This window comes from Eublepharis macularius, chromosome 2, assembly GCF_028583425.1.
Source record: "Eublepharis macularius isolate TG4126 chromosome 2, MPM_Emac_v1.0, whole genome shotgun sequence".
Classification (NCBI taxonomy): domain Eukaryota; kingdom Metazoa; phylum Chordata; class Lepidosauria; order Squamata; family Eublepharidae; genus Eublepharis; species Eublepharis macularius.
In genome coordinates, this window is record NC_072791.1 from 13346518 (window position 1) to 13361827 (window position 15310).

Consider the following 15310-nt stretch of genomic DNA (forward strand, 5'->3'; position numbering starts at 1 on the left):
AAGGTGTGGGGTATAAGGCCATAGAGCCTACTCTATTAGGATTGCCAGGCCATGCCTGGCAACCATCAGAAGGGTTGGGTGCAGGGACATGGGGGCCCATAGAGTTTCTGGTGATTCCTAGAGCTACCCTATATCACAAGTTTTCCCCAGAAGTGATGTAGCAGTGCAGATGACATCTTCTTTGTCTCCCCCCCACCCCTATTTTTCTCCCACCGATGCTGGCAGGCAACAAGCGTTGCTGAGAGAGGCCTCCTGCCATAGCAAGTTGCTGGAAGCCCTATAACTTCCAACCTCCTGATATACCTTGTCAGGACAAAAGTGGGATTTGAAAACCATGTATGCCTCTTTTGAGTTTCTTTGGATAAAAATGGATAGACAGACACTTCAAGGCTTCTTGTATGTTCTCCCGTTTCTTGACTGCAGCAGTCCTGGAGAAAGAGGAGCAACAAATCTCTCTGTCCCTTTTTAGCTCTTCTGGCACCAATTCTGTGTGTGTGTTGGTGGGGGAATGTATGGAGAGAAAGAGATGAAAAGTTGGCACTGATGTACTTAGCAGTGGTGATGAATATCATTGGAGCCAATGTTGCCCAGTTCCCTGCCCCCCCACCCAGAAGCGTACGTGAGCTAGGGCTGCCAGGACCCCTGGTGGGGTGGGGGATTCCCCACTTGCATCGTCTGCCCCCTGCCACCCCTCTCCTGACAGGTGGAGGAACAAGCCTCCCAGTGTGCTTTTGGTGCAGCGACGTCAGTTCACGCTGGGGCAATTTGGAACCTTTACTCCTGGAAGTGACATCATTGAGCAGCGCCGGGAGCAAGGACAGAAGAAAGATAAGTGCCACCCTCTCTTCCACTGGCAGGGTAAGGGGGCTTGGCAACCCTAACATGAGCCACGGTGCAGTGCCAGGATGGGGCTGGTGGGTGCATCACCCCAGCTATGAATGTTTGGAAAACCAGCCCTATGAAGTTGTAACTTGAAAACTTACCTTGCAAGAATGAAAAGAAGGAAATTCTGGTTAAAAACCAACATCTGCAGCAGCTGGTTCTCCTCCCTTCTCTAAAGCAAGAATGCTTCATACTGCGCACAGCTCCTTGACCTGCGTGGCCTTGCCTTACTGAGGTTTCCCCTTTGTAAGAGTCCATTTTTCAAGACCATCATCTCCTTTACGTCATCCTAGGGGAAAATAATCTCTCCCCTTATAGTTAGGGGGCCAGTTTGAGAGCCAGTTTGGTGTGAGAGCCAGTTTGGTGTAGTGGTTAAGAGCAGCAGGACTAATCTGGAGAGCCGGGTGTGATTCCCCACTCCTCCACTTGAAGCCAGCTGGGTGACCTTGGGCTAGTCACAGCTCTCTGGAGCTCTCTCAGCCCCACCCATCTCACAGGGTGTTTTGTTGTGGGGATAATAATGACATACTTTGTAAACCACTCTAAGTGGGCATTAAGTTTTCCTGAAGGGCGGTATATAAATCAAATGTTATTGTTATTGTTTACATGGCAGGATGCTTATTGGTTTAAGATAAATACTTCTGAATTTTAAGTTAACTGGTTTTATCCAGCTTTTGAGATTATAACACTAACAATTAATAGATGCTCAAATATACAGCGGGATTAGTTTGGTTTGGCAAGAAGGCAATAGAAGTTGCTGCTGCTTATGAAGAAATCACTAACTTTTCATTTCTTTTTAACCTCTTTCTTTTATGTTTTCCATTGCGTTCTTCAGTATTGGTTGACAAAAGATAATTATGCTGTGTTAAAATATAGCAAGAGATTCAGAAACATAGCAGAATATCTCATTCGAGTCAAAAAATCATAGGTGGGGGATCAAAATTTGTGGAATTTTGTGTGGCTTTAATTTGTGCAGTCATTTTATCAGCTATTCAAATGCCCCATATCATACCGAAGCCTCACCTGGTTACCTCACCTGCAATGAGGACAACTAGCTACATCCCTGCAATGGTGGTTTCAGGGTGTTTACGGGGAAGTAATAGAAGGGTCATTATGAACCCTCCATTTCAAGTACCCTATTATATTTTTGGAGACTGGGTTTCTGCTGTTGGAAGGTTCCCAATTTAATTCATCGGTCATTTGCACTTGGAGGAATGATAGAACATGGTAATAGGAAATGGACACTTGGAGACTGGAAGTTTAATTCTGTCTTCTCGCTGTGTTCTCTACCCGGTAGGGTAATACATAAATGATGACATCTGAGCAATTCCCAGAGTCTTAATTCATTCTGATGATCTTTCCTCCCCAATTTCCCATCTCTTACAGGTCGACCTGGAGCCAGAAGGAAAAGTGTTTGTAGCAATAACTCTCTCGGGCAGCTTCACTGAAGGTAAGAAGAATGCATTTTTTTGCTCTCCCTTTCCTTCTTTTGAGCATGCCCTCATATCATCATGACACTAGACAGGGCTGGCACCGGGGGTTGGCATCATCGGGCAGCTGCTGGGACCCTGAATGCCAGGACACTCGACGGCCAATGGCAAGAAACAGCTTGTGCAGGGAGTACCTAGGTTGGAAAGCTGAAACCGCTTCTCCATGTGTTCTGTGGTCCTGGGTCGAATCCACATTACTCATTCTAAGTCGCATGTTCCCCGCATTCCCCACGCAATCCCAAGTGCCGGTCACATTACCTCATTAAACAGACGCATTTCATTCGCATTTCTCCCGAATATGTGGTCACAGGTTTTCAACGGGAGTTTCACGGTGGCCGTGAATGGGCCAATGCGCAATTTACGCAGTTTTTTTAAAAAACCACCCCCCTTCCTGTCTCTCCAGCCGTTCCGAGAGTTCCTATTGGCTGATTCAACTTGCAAGTGCTCCATAGTCTGCAAAAGACTGTTTTTGACTCCATAGCATTGGATTTATTGATTGTGCTGTTTCTGAATCAAATCTGGTAGTTTGAAAAATCATTTTGGGGTGAATCCATCCTCAGAACGGACTCGCGAAACTTCCTTTTTAACTGTTTTTTTATTTTTTTTATTTTATATTACTGTAATATCGAAATTACGAAATATCGAAATAATGACACTCCAAGGAAGTGAAACTTCAGTAAAATTCAGGCACTGAACTGTCCTGCATAGGAAATGCCCACGAAAGCTTCCCACATGCTTCCAAATTTCCAAAAAAGAAACGGGAGAGAGCCATCAGTGCTGTCAGTGGGGGAAAGAGAGGCATCATTATCTTCAATGATGTTTCTTTATAAGGCAAGATCGGAATAACGGAAAAGTGCACTAAAATTTTTTTTAAAATGGGCGGGAAAAAAGTCCCGCCCAAAAAAGCGGTTTTCGAGCGGCCGTGTAACCGTAGGGTCGCGCGAGAAAGACGGATTAGAAGCAGGAATGTGAACGAAGAGGAAAAAATCGCGGATTGGAGGCAAACGGAAGATATCCGATAAACATGCGGGTAATGGGTGAATGTGGATTCAACCCTGGTCCTAGTGAGGTACCGTACCTCTGGGTCTGAGGAGAAACCACAACTCTTGTGCAATATAGGAGGCTCTCATGATTGAACACAACGTAATAATTGAAAAGATTCCGGTAGTTTTAGCACCATATCTGAGTGGAGATGGAAGAGGCTTGAATGAGAGCAAAAGTCTCTCTTTTCTTTTAAAGAAAAAAAAAATAGAACGAGTAGCTAGGCTTGCCAGCACAACTCTGGTAACTGGTGGAAGACTTACCAAGTGCCTCATCAGTGATGCAGTGCGGCTGGTACGATGACATCACTCCCCATACACCCAGAAATGACGTCAGCACATTGTCAGCCATAGAGTTTTGCCCAAATGCTAGAGCACCCATTGCAGAACACTGACATCACTTCCAGGTGCATGGGACGTGACAGTATGTTGGGATGCTGGTCATCATTCTCCACTTTTTTCCCACTTTTTTTCTCCTGCTGCCAGCAGGAAGTGACCACTGGTGGCAGGGGACCCCCTTGCAAGAACCCCCTCACTCAACTACATCTTGGTTCTCATCCAAGTCTTTACTAGAGTTCTCAACACTACCTAGGCAAATGCTAGGAGATCTGGGGTCAGTGCCTGGAGAAGGTGGAGTTGGGGAGGATGTGATGTCACTTCTGGGTGAATCTCTAGGAATTTCCCCTCATCTTTAAGCTAAAGATCATAGATTGTCACTATGGGGGCCATTGTTTTCTCCTGCTCCTCAGTTTCTCAAGGATGGGAGGTTGGGGTAGCGGTCAAGGAATTTCCTGCTGGGTCCAGTCAGCTGGGAAGCCTTAACTCAGCTGGACTGGCAGCGCTGAGACACTAAGACCTTGTTCATGCTTGCAGGAGAATTGAGGTAGTTGAATGGACTGCAGCATTTAAGGTGTTGGATTCCAGTTTTGAATGTTCCTTTTCATTAAAAAAGTCCATGCAAATAGAAAACCAGCACAAGAGGGGGGGAAAGGCTCTACACTCTCTCCCAGTCTGATATTCTGTTTTTTTGTTTGAAAACTTCCACTCGGAAGCCTGTTCTGCCGTTTTATTCCCTTGCATGTGTGAAGCAGACCTTAAAAAGTACATTTACTCCTTGTGTGTCGGTAATCCCTGCAAGATACTGAACATTTGCTTTGACCACATAGGTCTTTGCTTATTTTCCTCCATGGTATGACTTCCTCTTGGGGTTTCTGGCTCATGATTTTCCGAGAACTTGTCTGCTTCTTTGAGCCATGGAAGTATATGCTGTTCCCTTTATTAAAGCTTTGGACTTCTGTGTTGACAGTAGGCAGGGCAGCATAATAATGCTTTTGAGAACAGGGCAGTGGGGGAGGGGGAAAGAGTAGTAACTCTCCAAATACCAGTGGCAAAGGGGGCACTAGCAGAGAGAGGCTTTGGCCTCTGAGGTTTTGTTTTGGGAGGCCTTCTTTGGCATCTGGTCAGCATCTAGGCAAACTTGGAAGTGACGTCATGCTGTTGGCTGACAGCCACCCCTCGTGTCGTTGCCCTCCCCCTGGTTTCTCATTGGTTGGCAGGCTGGTCCTGGCAGCCTTAACGATAGAGCACCTGCTTGGTATGCAGAAGTTTCCAGGTTCAACCCCTGGAATTTCTAGTTTAAAGTATCAGGTGGGAGGAGACGGGAAAACCCTCTTGCTCAGTTCCTGGAGAGTGATAGACTGATAATCTGACTTGGTGGAACGCTGCTTCAATGTGGTAAGACTCTGCCGGCTGAAGCCCTACATTGACAGTTTTGTTCATACTCTACCTTCCACGCATCCACCAGTATCTCTCTTCACCCGTTTTGTACCTCCTCCAAATCACACTTGTGTTTGTGTGTTGCATATTAACGGTGAGTCATTTGCAACCTCAGCAGCAACTTAACCCTCCCAGTGCCCTCTGCAGGAATCCGGCACTGTGATTCCAATATAGAAGAAAATAAAAAAACAAGTTTGGGCCTGCCACCTTTTTTTTCTTTCCAAGCTTGGCAGAAGGCTTTGGATACAAGAAGCTGAATCCAGAGCTGGTGTAGCTTGGAGGTGAAGGATAGATGTCCGCAGGCTGATTTTAAAGCCCACTACGGCTCTGCCCTTCCCTCCCATTTTGGGCTGGGGTACAAACTGCTCAAATTGAACTGAGGGCAGGAGCTGCTGCTTCCTCCTGTTTATGGGAGATGCTGACTGAGAGCCAAACTACAAGTGACGCCTGACACAGGTTGGACACTTGTCAGCTCCCCTCAAGTTTTGGCGGGAAATGTAGGCAGCTCGACAGAATGTTGGACAAGTGACAGTTGAAAAGTCCATTGGACAGCAGTTGGAGAGCCAAGCTGAAAGACCAGGATGCCTACATTTCCCATCAAAACTTGAGGGAAACTGACAAGTGTCCAACCTGTGTCAGGCGTCACTTGTAGTTTGGCTCTGAGCAAAGCACTGATTCGATAGTTTTTGTGACAGTCGTGGTGGTATCTCCCTCCCACTTCCCCATCTTTAAGTTTCAAAAAACCCGAAACCCCACTGAGGTTAAGTGAATAAAGGTTTAAGTTGGTAAACGTGTAGGGAAAGATTTTTTAAAAGCCCAAAGCACAAGGGAAGTGCCTAAATCGACACTTCAGGTGCAGCCACAGATTCCTGTCAGTGGCGCAAGGGCATTTGCTACTGCGATAGATAATTCACCTTAAAAGTGTGAACATGGAAGTCCCATGGCCAGTCCCCCCCATAAACTCATTAAATTGTCCTTTAAACGCCCCCACTACTCACCCTGCCTGCTCTATCTACAATTAGCAGATAACAATGCTGGTCCCACCTCACAGGGTGGTTGCTAAGATTTCAGAGAGAATGTACAGGACAGCCTTTGAACATTCAAAAGCACTCTAATTTCCCTGGAAGTTGGTGGTTGTGGTGAGACGTGAATGGGGAACTTCCCAGGTCATCGCTCCTTTTCGTGGACCTCACTGCTAGTATACGCTCAATGGCTTAACAAAGCAAATAGTGTTTTGTGTGGTGTTGAATGTTGGCTCTGCATTCCATTGCCGGTTTAAGGTCAAGACAAATCGAAGCTCTTGGCAACGTGCAGAGCAAAGACGGTGAACTCGGAAAGCTAGCGGGGGTTGCTAATGCAATTTTTATGGCACCGGATCCTGAATATTTCATGCAGAGAAGCTCCGCTATGTTCGTGGAAGGTGTGCCGGCTTCTGTGTTGTCTGTAGTCCAAGCACGTGATTTCTTTGGAAATGCTGAGGCTTCCTGTATGAAATCCAGACTATATCATCCTGGAAAAATGTTGAGAGAGAGAGAGAGAGAGAGAGAGAGAGAGAGAGAGAGAGAGAGAGAGAGAGAGCACATCCACTGGGAATAGAACTCTACTTATCTTGGTTCTAGGACAGCGTTGCCCACCAGTGATGGACCTGTCTTGTAACGTTGAGCAAAAAGTGAACTTCTCCCATTTGAAAAGCTCAAATCATTCATGTTCAGTACAGATCTCTTTGAACCCGGGCCCAATTTGAAGTAGCCCTCAAAATGCCTGCTGATACCCAGGAATCTCCCAGCCTGTTGTCTAAGCTATGAACCTTAGCTTTCCTGTGGGACAGGTAATATAAGGGTAGGCTCAGCCTCCATAAATTTGCCTTAAGTCAAAGAGGAGGGGGCGGACTTTTAAAACAGATGAAAAATTGTCTTACTTTGAGTCAGTTCAGAAGGCCAAGAGCAGTTCCTTGTTGATCCTGGTAGGATGTCATACTTGGGGGTGTTTGGGACGGAGCAGTGTAGGTGTCTGGTACCAACAAGTTGCAGCCAACGTAAGGTGATCCCATAAGTTTTTCAAAGCAAGAGACAAACAGAAGTGGTTTCCTATTGCCTGCCTTTATGTAGCAACCGAAGTACTAACCAGCCAAATGCTATCCTGCACCAACCCAGCTAAGCTTCCGAGATCTGATGAAATCAGGCTAGCCTGGACCAACCTGGTAAGGTCTGGGAACAAGTGCCTTACAGAAAAGATGTGCCTTGGTCAGAGCCGATCCTCTGTTTTAAATACCCATCTCTCGCAGCTGGTTATTCTCCCCCCTCCATTAGAATGGTGAGGTTTGACAGGGCCCAAAGTAACTTGCAAGGGACATGGTTCTCTGAGTATGTCCACATTTTGCAAGTATTTGCTTTGAACACTCGCAAATACTCATTTAGCATTTTCAAATGTTCAGAGAATGCTTGCAAAAATGTGAGCGGTTTCAGGTTGAGCATGGCTTGCTCGTCCCCCACCCCATTGTTTTTTGTGATTGTCTGGAAACTCTTAGGTTATTCGTTCACTATTTTATTTGCAAAGCTTTTCACTGCTTTGGAAGGCACCTAAATGTTGAACGATCACAATTTAAAACTGTAATTCCAGTGTAACACATTCTGGTGCACCTTAGGGAATGTATCCTCCCATAACTTCTGTATCACATGTTTCACCTGAGTAAAATTGGTCAGGGCAAAGAGCAGAGCCTTCTTCACTGTTGTTCCCCCCCCCTCCCAAATATTGCCCATCCCCCTGGGCAGGAACACATAACACATGACATGGGTTTAACAATAATGGCTCATCCCCTTCCTAAGTGGAGTCCACCTATCCAAAGAAACACATGAAATGTTCCCAGAGATTAAATGCCCTCTGGCACCCCTCCTCTAATTGAATGCCCTGGTGTGCAGGCTTGCAGTTGCCAGTCCTGCCCCTGGGGTGAGGCGGGCACCCATTTCCTGGCTAATGAGTGGAGAGGGCAGTTGCTTGGCAGTTTCAACTTTTGCACTGTGACGTCCTTCAGAATTTGGAACAATAAAGAGCTTGAGAACCAGTTGTGGTTTCAATTTGGGTTGAGACTGAGGGCCAAACCGGAAGTGACATCATCATGTTGGCAGCACACTCGAACTGCTATGATTTTTGCCTCCAAAGTATGACTTCACTTCTAACGTGATAATGTCACTTCCGGGCACAAAGGAAATGACATCTTTACGTTCACTGGTGACATAATGATGTCGCCAACATCATTTCCTCCTCTATTTCCTTCCCACACCAGGGCCGATTCCACACTACCTAGTTTTAGCGCTAGTTTTTCGCTGCCGCCGCGCTACACATTCCTCTGTTCACACGTTTTTTTAAAAAAATCGTAATGGTACCGCTACGGCGTCGCAGCAGACCACCGAGATTTCATCGCGCTATTAGCTCATTAAATCATCCATCCCCTAAAGCATCACCCAATCAATCTGCACCCCTCATCTCCACGGCCCCGCCCGCGCACTTAAAGGAAAAAAAGGAAGGGCAATTCATCGGTATGCCGACACCGCTACTCAGTCAACCACCTTGTACCTACCCGGAATAAGAACGGACCGCATCGTAACATTTTTCTGTGCCAGCTGTCATGTCAGCTTTCGGCTCGACTGCTCCGTCATGTTGCAAGAGTGGATCTCCAGATGAAAGCTGGGGAGAATGCTGTATAGGACGGACCAGGATGTTGATTGCCCATCGCAGAACCCGTGTCATGTAGTGGGGCAACAGGGGTCCGCAGTGGGTGACGCCTCCCTGATCACAGGTGATCACCCACCTTAATCAAATGGTTTCACGAGGAGCCATGATGAGCAATCCAAAAATCCACCTACTACCAACAGAGATAAAAACTCCACGGACCCAGCATTAAAAAACATTTCAAAATTGCCCGCCCAAACAGGGGGCCAATCACTGCAGACTATCGATGGTGGTAGGAAAAAGAGCCAATCAGCACCAATTAACGGGGTGTGGTTTCGACAGGACAGGATAGTATCGTGTTGGTATACCGACCGCTTGATTTAAAAAAAAAAAGGCACAAGACTTTTCACAGCAAAACCACGCCCCCCGCGCGTTCATTGCAGGTTTTATTGAGGGGATGTGATTGTGGCGTCGCACAAGAAAGACAGAAGTCGGAAGGTGATGTGAACACGCGGGTGATTATTGCGCCCTCGCACATGACGCAATAATATCGGAAAAAACGCGGGAGGTAAGGTGGTGTGGAATCGGCCCAGGTGAAAGTGGGCAATGGGGGGCCTGGCAACCCTGATCCTGTTCCACACAGTGGCCAACCGATTACTCTGGAGGGCCAACAAGAGGGCATAAAGGCCGAGGCCTTCCCCTAATGATGCCTCCCAGCACTGGTATTCAGAGATTTGTTGCCTTTGAAAGTGGGCCACAACTCTCTAAGATCTCAGGACGAGGACTTGCCCAGCTTTGCCTACTATCTGAGATCTTTCTAATTGGAGATAGTGGGTATTGACTGAACCAGGGACTTCCGGTTTGCAATGCAAACCTTCTACACGTGAACTGTGGGCCCTCCTCTCTGCAAATTAGGCATTGAATGCCTTGTATTGTTTGTGCTGTTCTTACACAATAGTGGATGTCACACATACTGGAAGTTACAAGGAAGATTCCAGGGAGAAATAGGTATGTCTCATGAGCACCCAATTATGCACCTCCCTCTCACCTGGCCTAGGTTGTCACAACAAGAAACTGGTAGCATCCTGGTTTCTGTTCTTTGGACCAAGTGCAATACCCAGGGGAGACAATGGGCTGAAAGGTGGAACTCAGTTGGCGACACTGAGGCAAACATGATTGTAATTAACTCCACCCCTGCAAGGGAGGCCTGGGAGGGGAAAGTAGGGCAGGGGTTGGTGACCTGCCCAGGTTTGCTTCCTGACTTCTCAGGACTTTTTGCGTTCTGTGATAACTTCACAAGTGCTCAGAGATGTGATTGGAATAATGGGAATGTTTTTGGTTTGGTTTTTATTTATTTATTTGAAACCAGGTGGTCCTCATAGGGCTGTGAAGGTGTTCAGAGCATGTGCAAGGCAGAGGACAGCGGGCTTGCGTTTGCTTCTTCTGCACATTCACCCAAATGTCTGCAAAGAGCCTTCTGTGCAAACAATTATAGCATGTCAGGTTTGCCATTTGCGTAGGGTTGCCAGATGGGGTCTGGAATAATACTGGACCCTGGGGAGGCAGGGGGAGCAGCACTAACCTCTCATTTAACATCCTCAGCACAATGACATCACCAGTGGAAGTGATGTCATCAGTCCAACCCACTTCCGGGTGCCCTGGCTGGCTGGCCACTTCCCTGTGCTGGCAGTGGTGGTGCTGTACAGCCACAGGAAGCCAGCCAGGTGCCCAGGCTGGGTGATGGAGCTGCTGGGGGGAGGGGGAGGAGCCAGGTGTCCTGGCTGATGGGGAAAAAAGGCCCCAGGGAATGGGCCTGGGAGGCAAAATACTTCCCGGAAGTGACGTCATTGTGCCTGCACAGAGACCAGAAAGGTAAGTACCAGGTCCCCCCTCCCACTGGGAGGGTAAGGGGACCTGGCAACTCTACAAGGAGAACGGGGGGCAGTAGGAACTAGCAATGGGCTATCTCCCTTATACTCTTAATGCAATTGTGGGGAATTAAAGACACAACACTAAAGTTTGGTAATGGGATTTTACTACTTCTAAATAGACATGCAATGGAATAGCTACAAAGCCACAGACTTTGAAAAATACAATGAAAAACACATAGGAGAACAAAGGAATGTTCACTTGTATGCGCTCCAGTTTAGTAGGTTATAAATCACATACCGCTATAGTCAACAAATCGCACAGATCTCCTAGCTGCAGCGATGTTTTAGATGTTCCCTACATTTGCTAGTGCACGGGGGCAGAAATAAAATATACAATTTGTCCTGAAGAGCCAAGGATTCACAATGGAAAGTCCCCCAAAATAGCTCCAAATGGGTAAATGGCAAGGATCTTGTCTAGCTGCCCTCGTAAGCCAAAAAAGGTGCCTGGTGTACGGGAACGCAGGGAGCACCATGTGCCTTAGGAGCATAGTAAAAAATGTGAGGACAGGCAAAGAAAGGCCAAAAAGAACCCCCCCCCCCGCAAAAGTATGCCAAGAGAAAGGTGGCCAAAGAAGGGCTAAAAGGGGTGCTTAAGAGGAGCTGGGAAAAGACCAAAACCATAGGCAAAATGTACCTGTTAAGATGCTATCTTTATATTGTAGGTTACTTATACAAGAGGAGGGTTAATATGGATACTTGGTACATGTCTAATAAGTCCCAACCGGGCAATAAGGATTAATTTCAGGTTAGGATTGGAAGTTGGGGTACTTGAGAATGTGATGGGAAAACAAGGGGTGAGTGATTGATGGATCGATCATAGGGGCTGAAAGGAGAGAGAAGAATGGAAACCTGGGACCAGGGTCAGCTGAGCCCCTTAATGTGCAGCTTTGATGGGAAATAACAGTGTAACTGTAAAACGCTATGTTTGATATGTGATTGTGAGCAGGTTCTAAAGAAAGAAATAGTACCTTTTATAGCTTTGATATACAAAATAGATTCAAGTACTATAATGTAGGATGCATGTAAGTTGCAAGGAACAGCGATCTTTACCAGTCTATTTGAGGTTTTGCACAGGATAATGTGTCTTAAAAGTAATAAAAGAAACTATTGGAACAGCAGGTGTAGTTGCTTTGCCCACAAAATGCAGAAGGGAAGAAGGAAAGAGTGATACACCAGCAAAACCCCTTCATTCTCAGGGCTGACTCTTTTCCTTGCAGGGTGGGGGAGGGGACTAGGGTTGCCAAGTCCTCTGGAACCAAACCCAGGGAATGTAGGAGAACACACATTGGGAGTACTTATTTCACGCGTGCATGCTCCAGAGCATTTCCTTGTCGCACTGAGAGTCTCTCCACATGAGACATCTTACATGTAGGGAGTGTAGGGAGATGCAGTGTTTGCAGGGAAGCATAGTTTTAAAAGATGGAGCCAAAGGCTTTGTCAGTTTCACCCTTCTTCAGTAGGGTAGTTTAAAAAGACAGAGCTGCCAGAGATCACTCCTCAAAGTGTTTGTTAATTTCGTCTTCATTTCCCCTAAAGGGAGGTGAAATTGACAGAGCCTTCAGGGAGGCGAAGATGAAATTCACAAACCCTCTGAGGAGTGATCTCCGCAGGCTCTGTCTTTTTAAACTACCCTCGTGTGGAGAGGTGAAATTAAAACTACACTTCTCAGCTCACATTGCGTCTCCCTAATCTTGAGCATCCTCTTGTAAGATGTGTCATGTAGAGAGACTCTGAGAATGATATCATTCCCTGCACAACAAGGAAGTGCTCTGGATTGTGCGGGAGTGTGTTGTGGGGCTCCTGGCCATGTTCCCCACACCTTTCCCCCTCACTGGCCAGGTAAGGGGTGGCAGGGGGCAGAGGCTAGGAGCAGGGGATCTCCTGCCCCCACCAGGGCACTGGTAACCCTAGGGGGAGCCCCAAGCTGTGTTTCCAGAATGCGGAATTCCTCTGCGGCCCCACAGTTCTGATTACTTGGGTCTGTGGACCAGGGCTGCGCTTAACCCTTGGGGGAAGGTAGCACCATGTACTGGGTACCACCTAAGCCCATGACATTAAAAGATGGGGTTGCCATTGGGGTATCAGCTTCCCTGTCACAAAACTCTTGCTCCAGGGGGTGATGTTTTAATTTAGTGCCTTCCAAGAAAAGGAGGAACCCACTCAAATATAAAGCCAATCGAGGAGAATACACATGAGTGGGGTACAATGACAAATACACAAGTACACACAATCAAAACAATGTATTAGAGTAGATTTTCGACATTAATCAAAAGTAAAAAAAGTTAAAGTTCAATGCATGTCACACAGAAATCATAGTGTAACAGAATAAACAAGGGAAGACATCCAGCAGGTAAACTCCCAATGGAAAAAAGAAACAGTCAATGTAAGTCCCAATAAATTTTATGTTCTTTTGCTTTCCAGGTGGAGTAGGAGAAGGTGGGGTGCCGATAGCAGAGCCCACGACGCCCTACACTGTGATTTGTCATTGTACCCCACTCGTGTGTATTCCCCTCTATTGGCTTTAATGTAGTTCCTTGGCATATTTATCAGGACAGAGGCTGTACTGTCACAAGAGCTCTGTAAATAAGTTATAACGCTTAACGTTTGTTCAAAAACAGTGTGTTTAATAGAAAGGGAGAGAGAATGCACTTTGAAACAGGGCTTGCGGATGGAATCCTCTTCCCTTCTAGGAGCTGTACATTGTAAGCACTGTTGACCGTCTGCAAAGACTTTCTTATATTATGCCACGCTAAATCCAGATGTGTCCTCCTGAGTGTCTTACAGTATAATCCTAAACAGACTTTCTCCAGTCTAAGCCCACTGATTTCAATGGGCTTAGACTGGAGTAACTCTGCTTTAGGATGTCACTGCTAGTGTTATAGTAACCAGCCATCTATGACTTTTTTTTTAAAAAAACAAACCCAATTATGAATGCATCTTTTAATGTGTTCAGTCAATAGCTAGCTGTCGTTGATCTGTGGGAGACCCATTTTAATTGGTGGGGCTGCAAGCTAAGGGCATACTTTTGTATTGTTCTGGCTTCTTTTAGTTCTGATGTGTCAGGGATGCTGTGGAATAAAAACCTTTAAAAGATGGGCTTTCCTTTTAACTGCGGGCGTCAGGTTTTGTTGGCATTTATACGATGACAATCTTCATTGCTTCCAAAGGGTCTGTATATGGAGGATTTGGTAATGTGCACATTGACTTAAAAGGAATAAATTAATTAAGAGGCAGATGATTTATTACCTAAAGGTTATGTAATCGTTGGGCAGTACTGAGAGAACTTGTTTGTAAAATAAAACAGAAGTACGGAAGCACCTGAAAGCCTAACTAAATTTATTGCAGTATAAGCTTTTGTGAGGCAGAACTCACATCAACATTATTGAATTCTCACTCAAAAGCTGATGCTGGAATAAATTTTATTAGTCTTTAAGCTTTCACTGGACTCCTATTTGTTTTTGCTGGCTACTCCTTTCAGCATTTTAAAAAATGTATTTGCTTTATTTATGCCCTCCCTTCTGCAAGGTACTCTGTTGCGGCTTATAAATTGAACATACAAAATATGAGCCTCCATTAACTTGTAGAGCTCAGGGACAACAAGGGTTAGATTTTATAGTCTGAACAAAACTCAGGATAGATGACATGCTAGCAAAATGCACTCCAAACTCTGTAAGTATGCTTTGAATACCATAAAGATGAGCTTTACCTGAGTGGATTTCATATGAGGTATGTTGGTTTCTTGGCATGCAAATTGGTCTGAGATGAAGGTAGAGATTGGTGCAATGATTTATAATGGCTTAAAGGCACCGATGGCTCTCCAAAGCAGGGGAAAGCATTGTCCTCAAATTATCATAAAGTGGAATCTTTTCCAAGTGATTTCTCAGAGATTGCATATAAATTTTTTGTCCCTCTTGACTTCCTGAGGGTACCTCACCTGTTCACACTGGCAAAGCAGTTCAAAGACAGAAGGCAAATACCCCTGCAGGCATAAAGAACAACATTATTGAAGACTAGCAAGATGTCCACTTGAGATCTGCATCGTGGCTCTGTTTGCCATTTAAAGCTTGAAATATTTAAATGTGCAGAGAAGAGAGCAGAGGGCAAGGATTGGCCAGCCATACAATAATGCTTTATTTATGCAACAGCCTTTTCCGTAACTGCCTTTTCCGTAACTGCTGTTCTTAGGGGTATGAGACATTTGGGAAACTCTAAGGTTGCCAACTGCAGCTTGGGAGATTCGTGGAGATTTAGGGTAGGGTCTAGGGAGGATGGAGTCTGGCAAGGAGAGAGAGCTCAGCAGGGACGTGATGCCATATCCACCCTCAAAAGCTGCCATTTCCTCCAAGAGACCTGATTTATATAGACTGGAGCTCAGTTGTTATTCCACCTGGAGGCCCTAGGTGAAACGGTCTGCATATTTCTACAAAGCAGTTCAGAAGATGGGACAGATTTGTGTGTTTGTAGACATCCTGAATGTTGTTATTGAAATATTCAGATGAATTTTGTGAAATAATGGAAAATC

The 15310-nt window shown here is 45.8% G+C and overlaps 1 protein-coding gene across 1 annotated transcript in view; it reads left to right on the forward strand.

The window, feature by feature from the left end:
* PRKCH (protein kinase C eta) overlaps nt 1–15310 on the forward strand; it is a 162361-nt gene that overhangs the window by 47012 nt on the left and 100039 nt on the right. The window contains exon 2 of the mRNA XM_054972392.1: nt 2269–2332. Within this exon, the coding sequence (XP_054828367.1) occupies nt 2269–2332 (64 nt within the window). The remainder of the gene's footprint in view (nt 1–2268; nt 2333–15310) is intronic.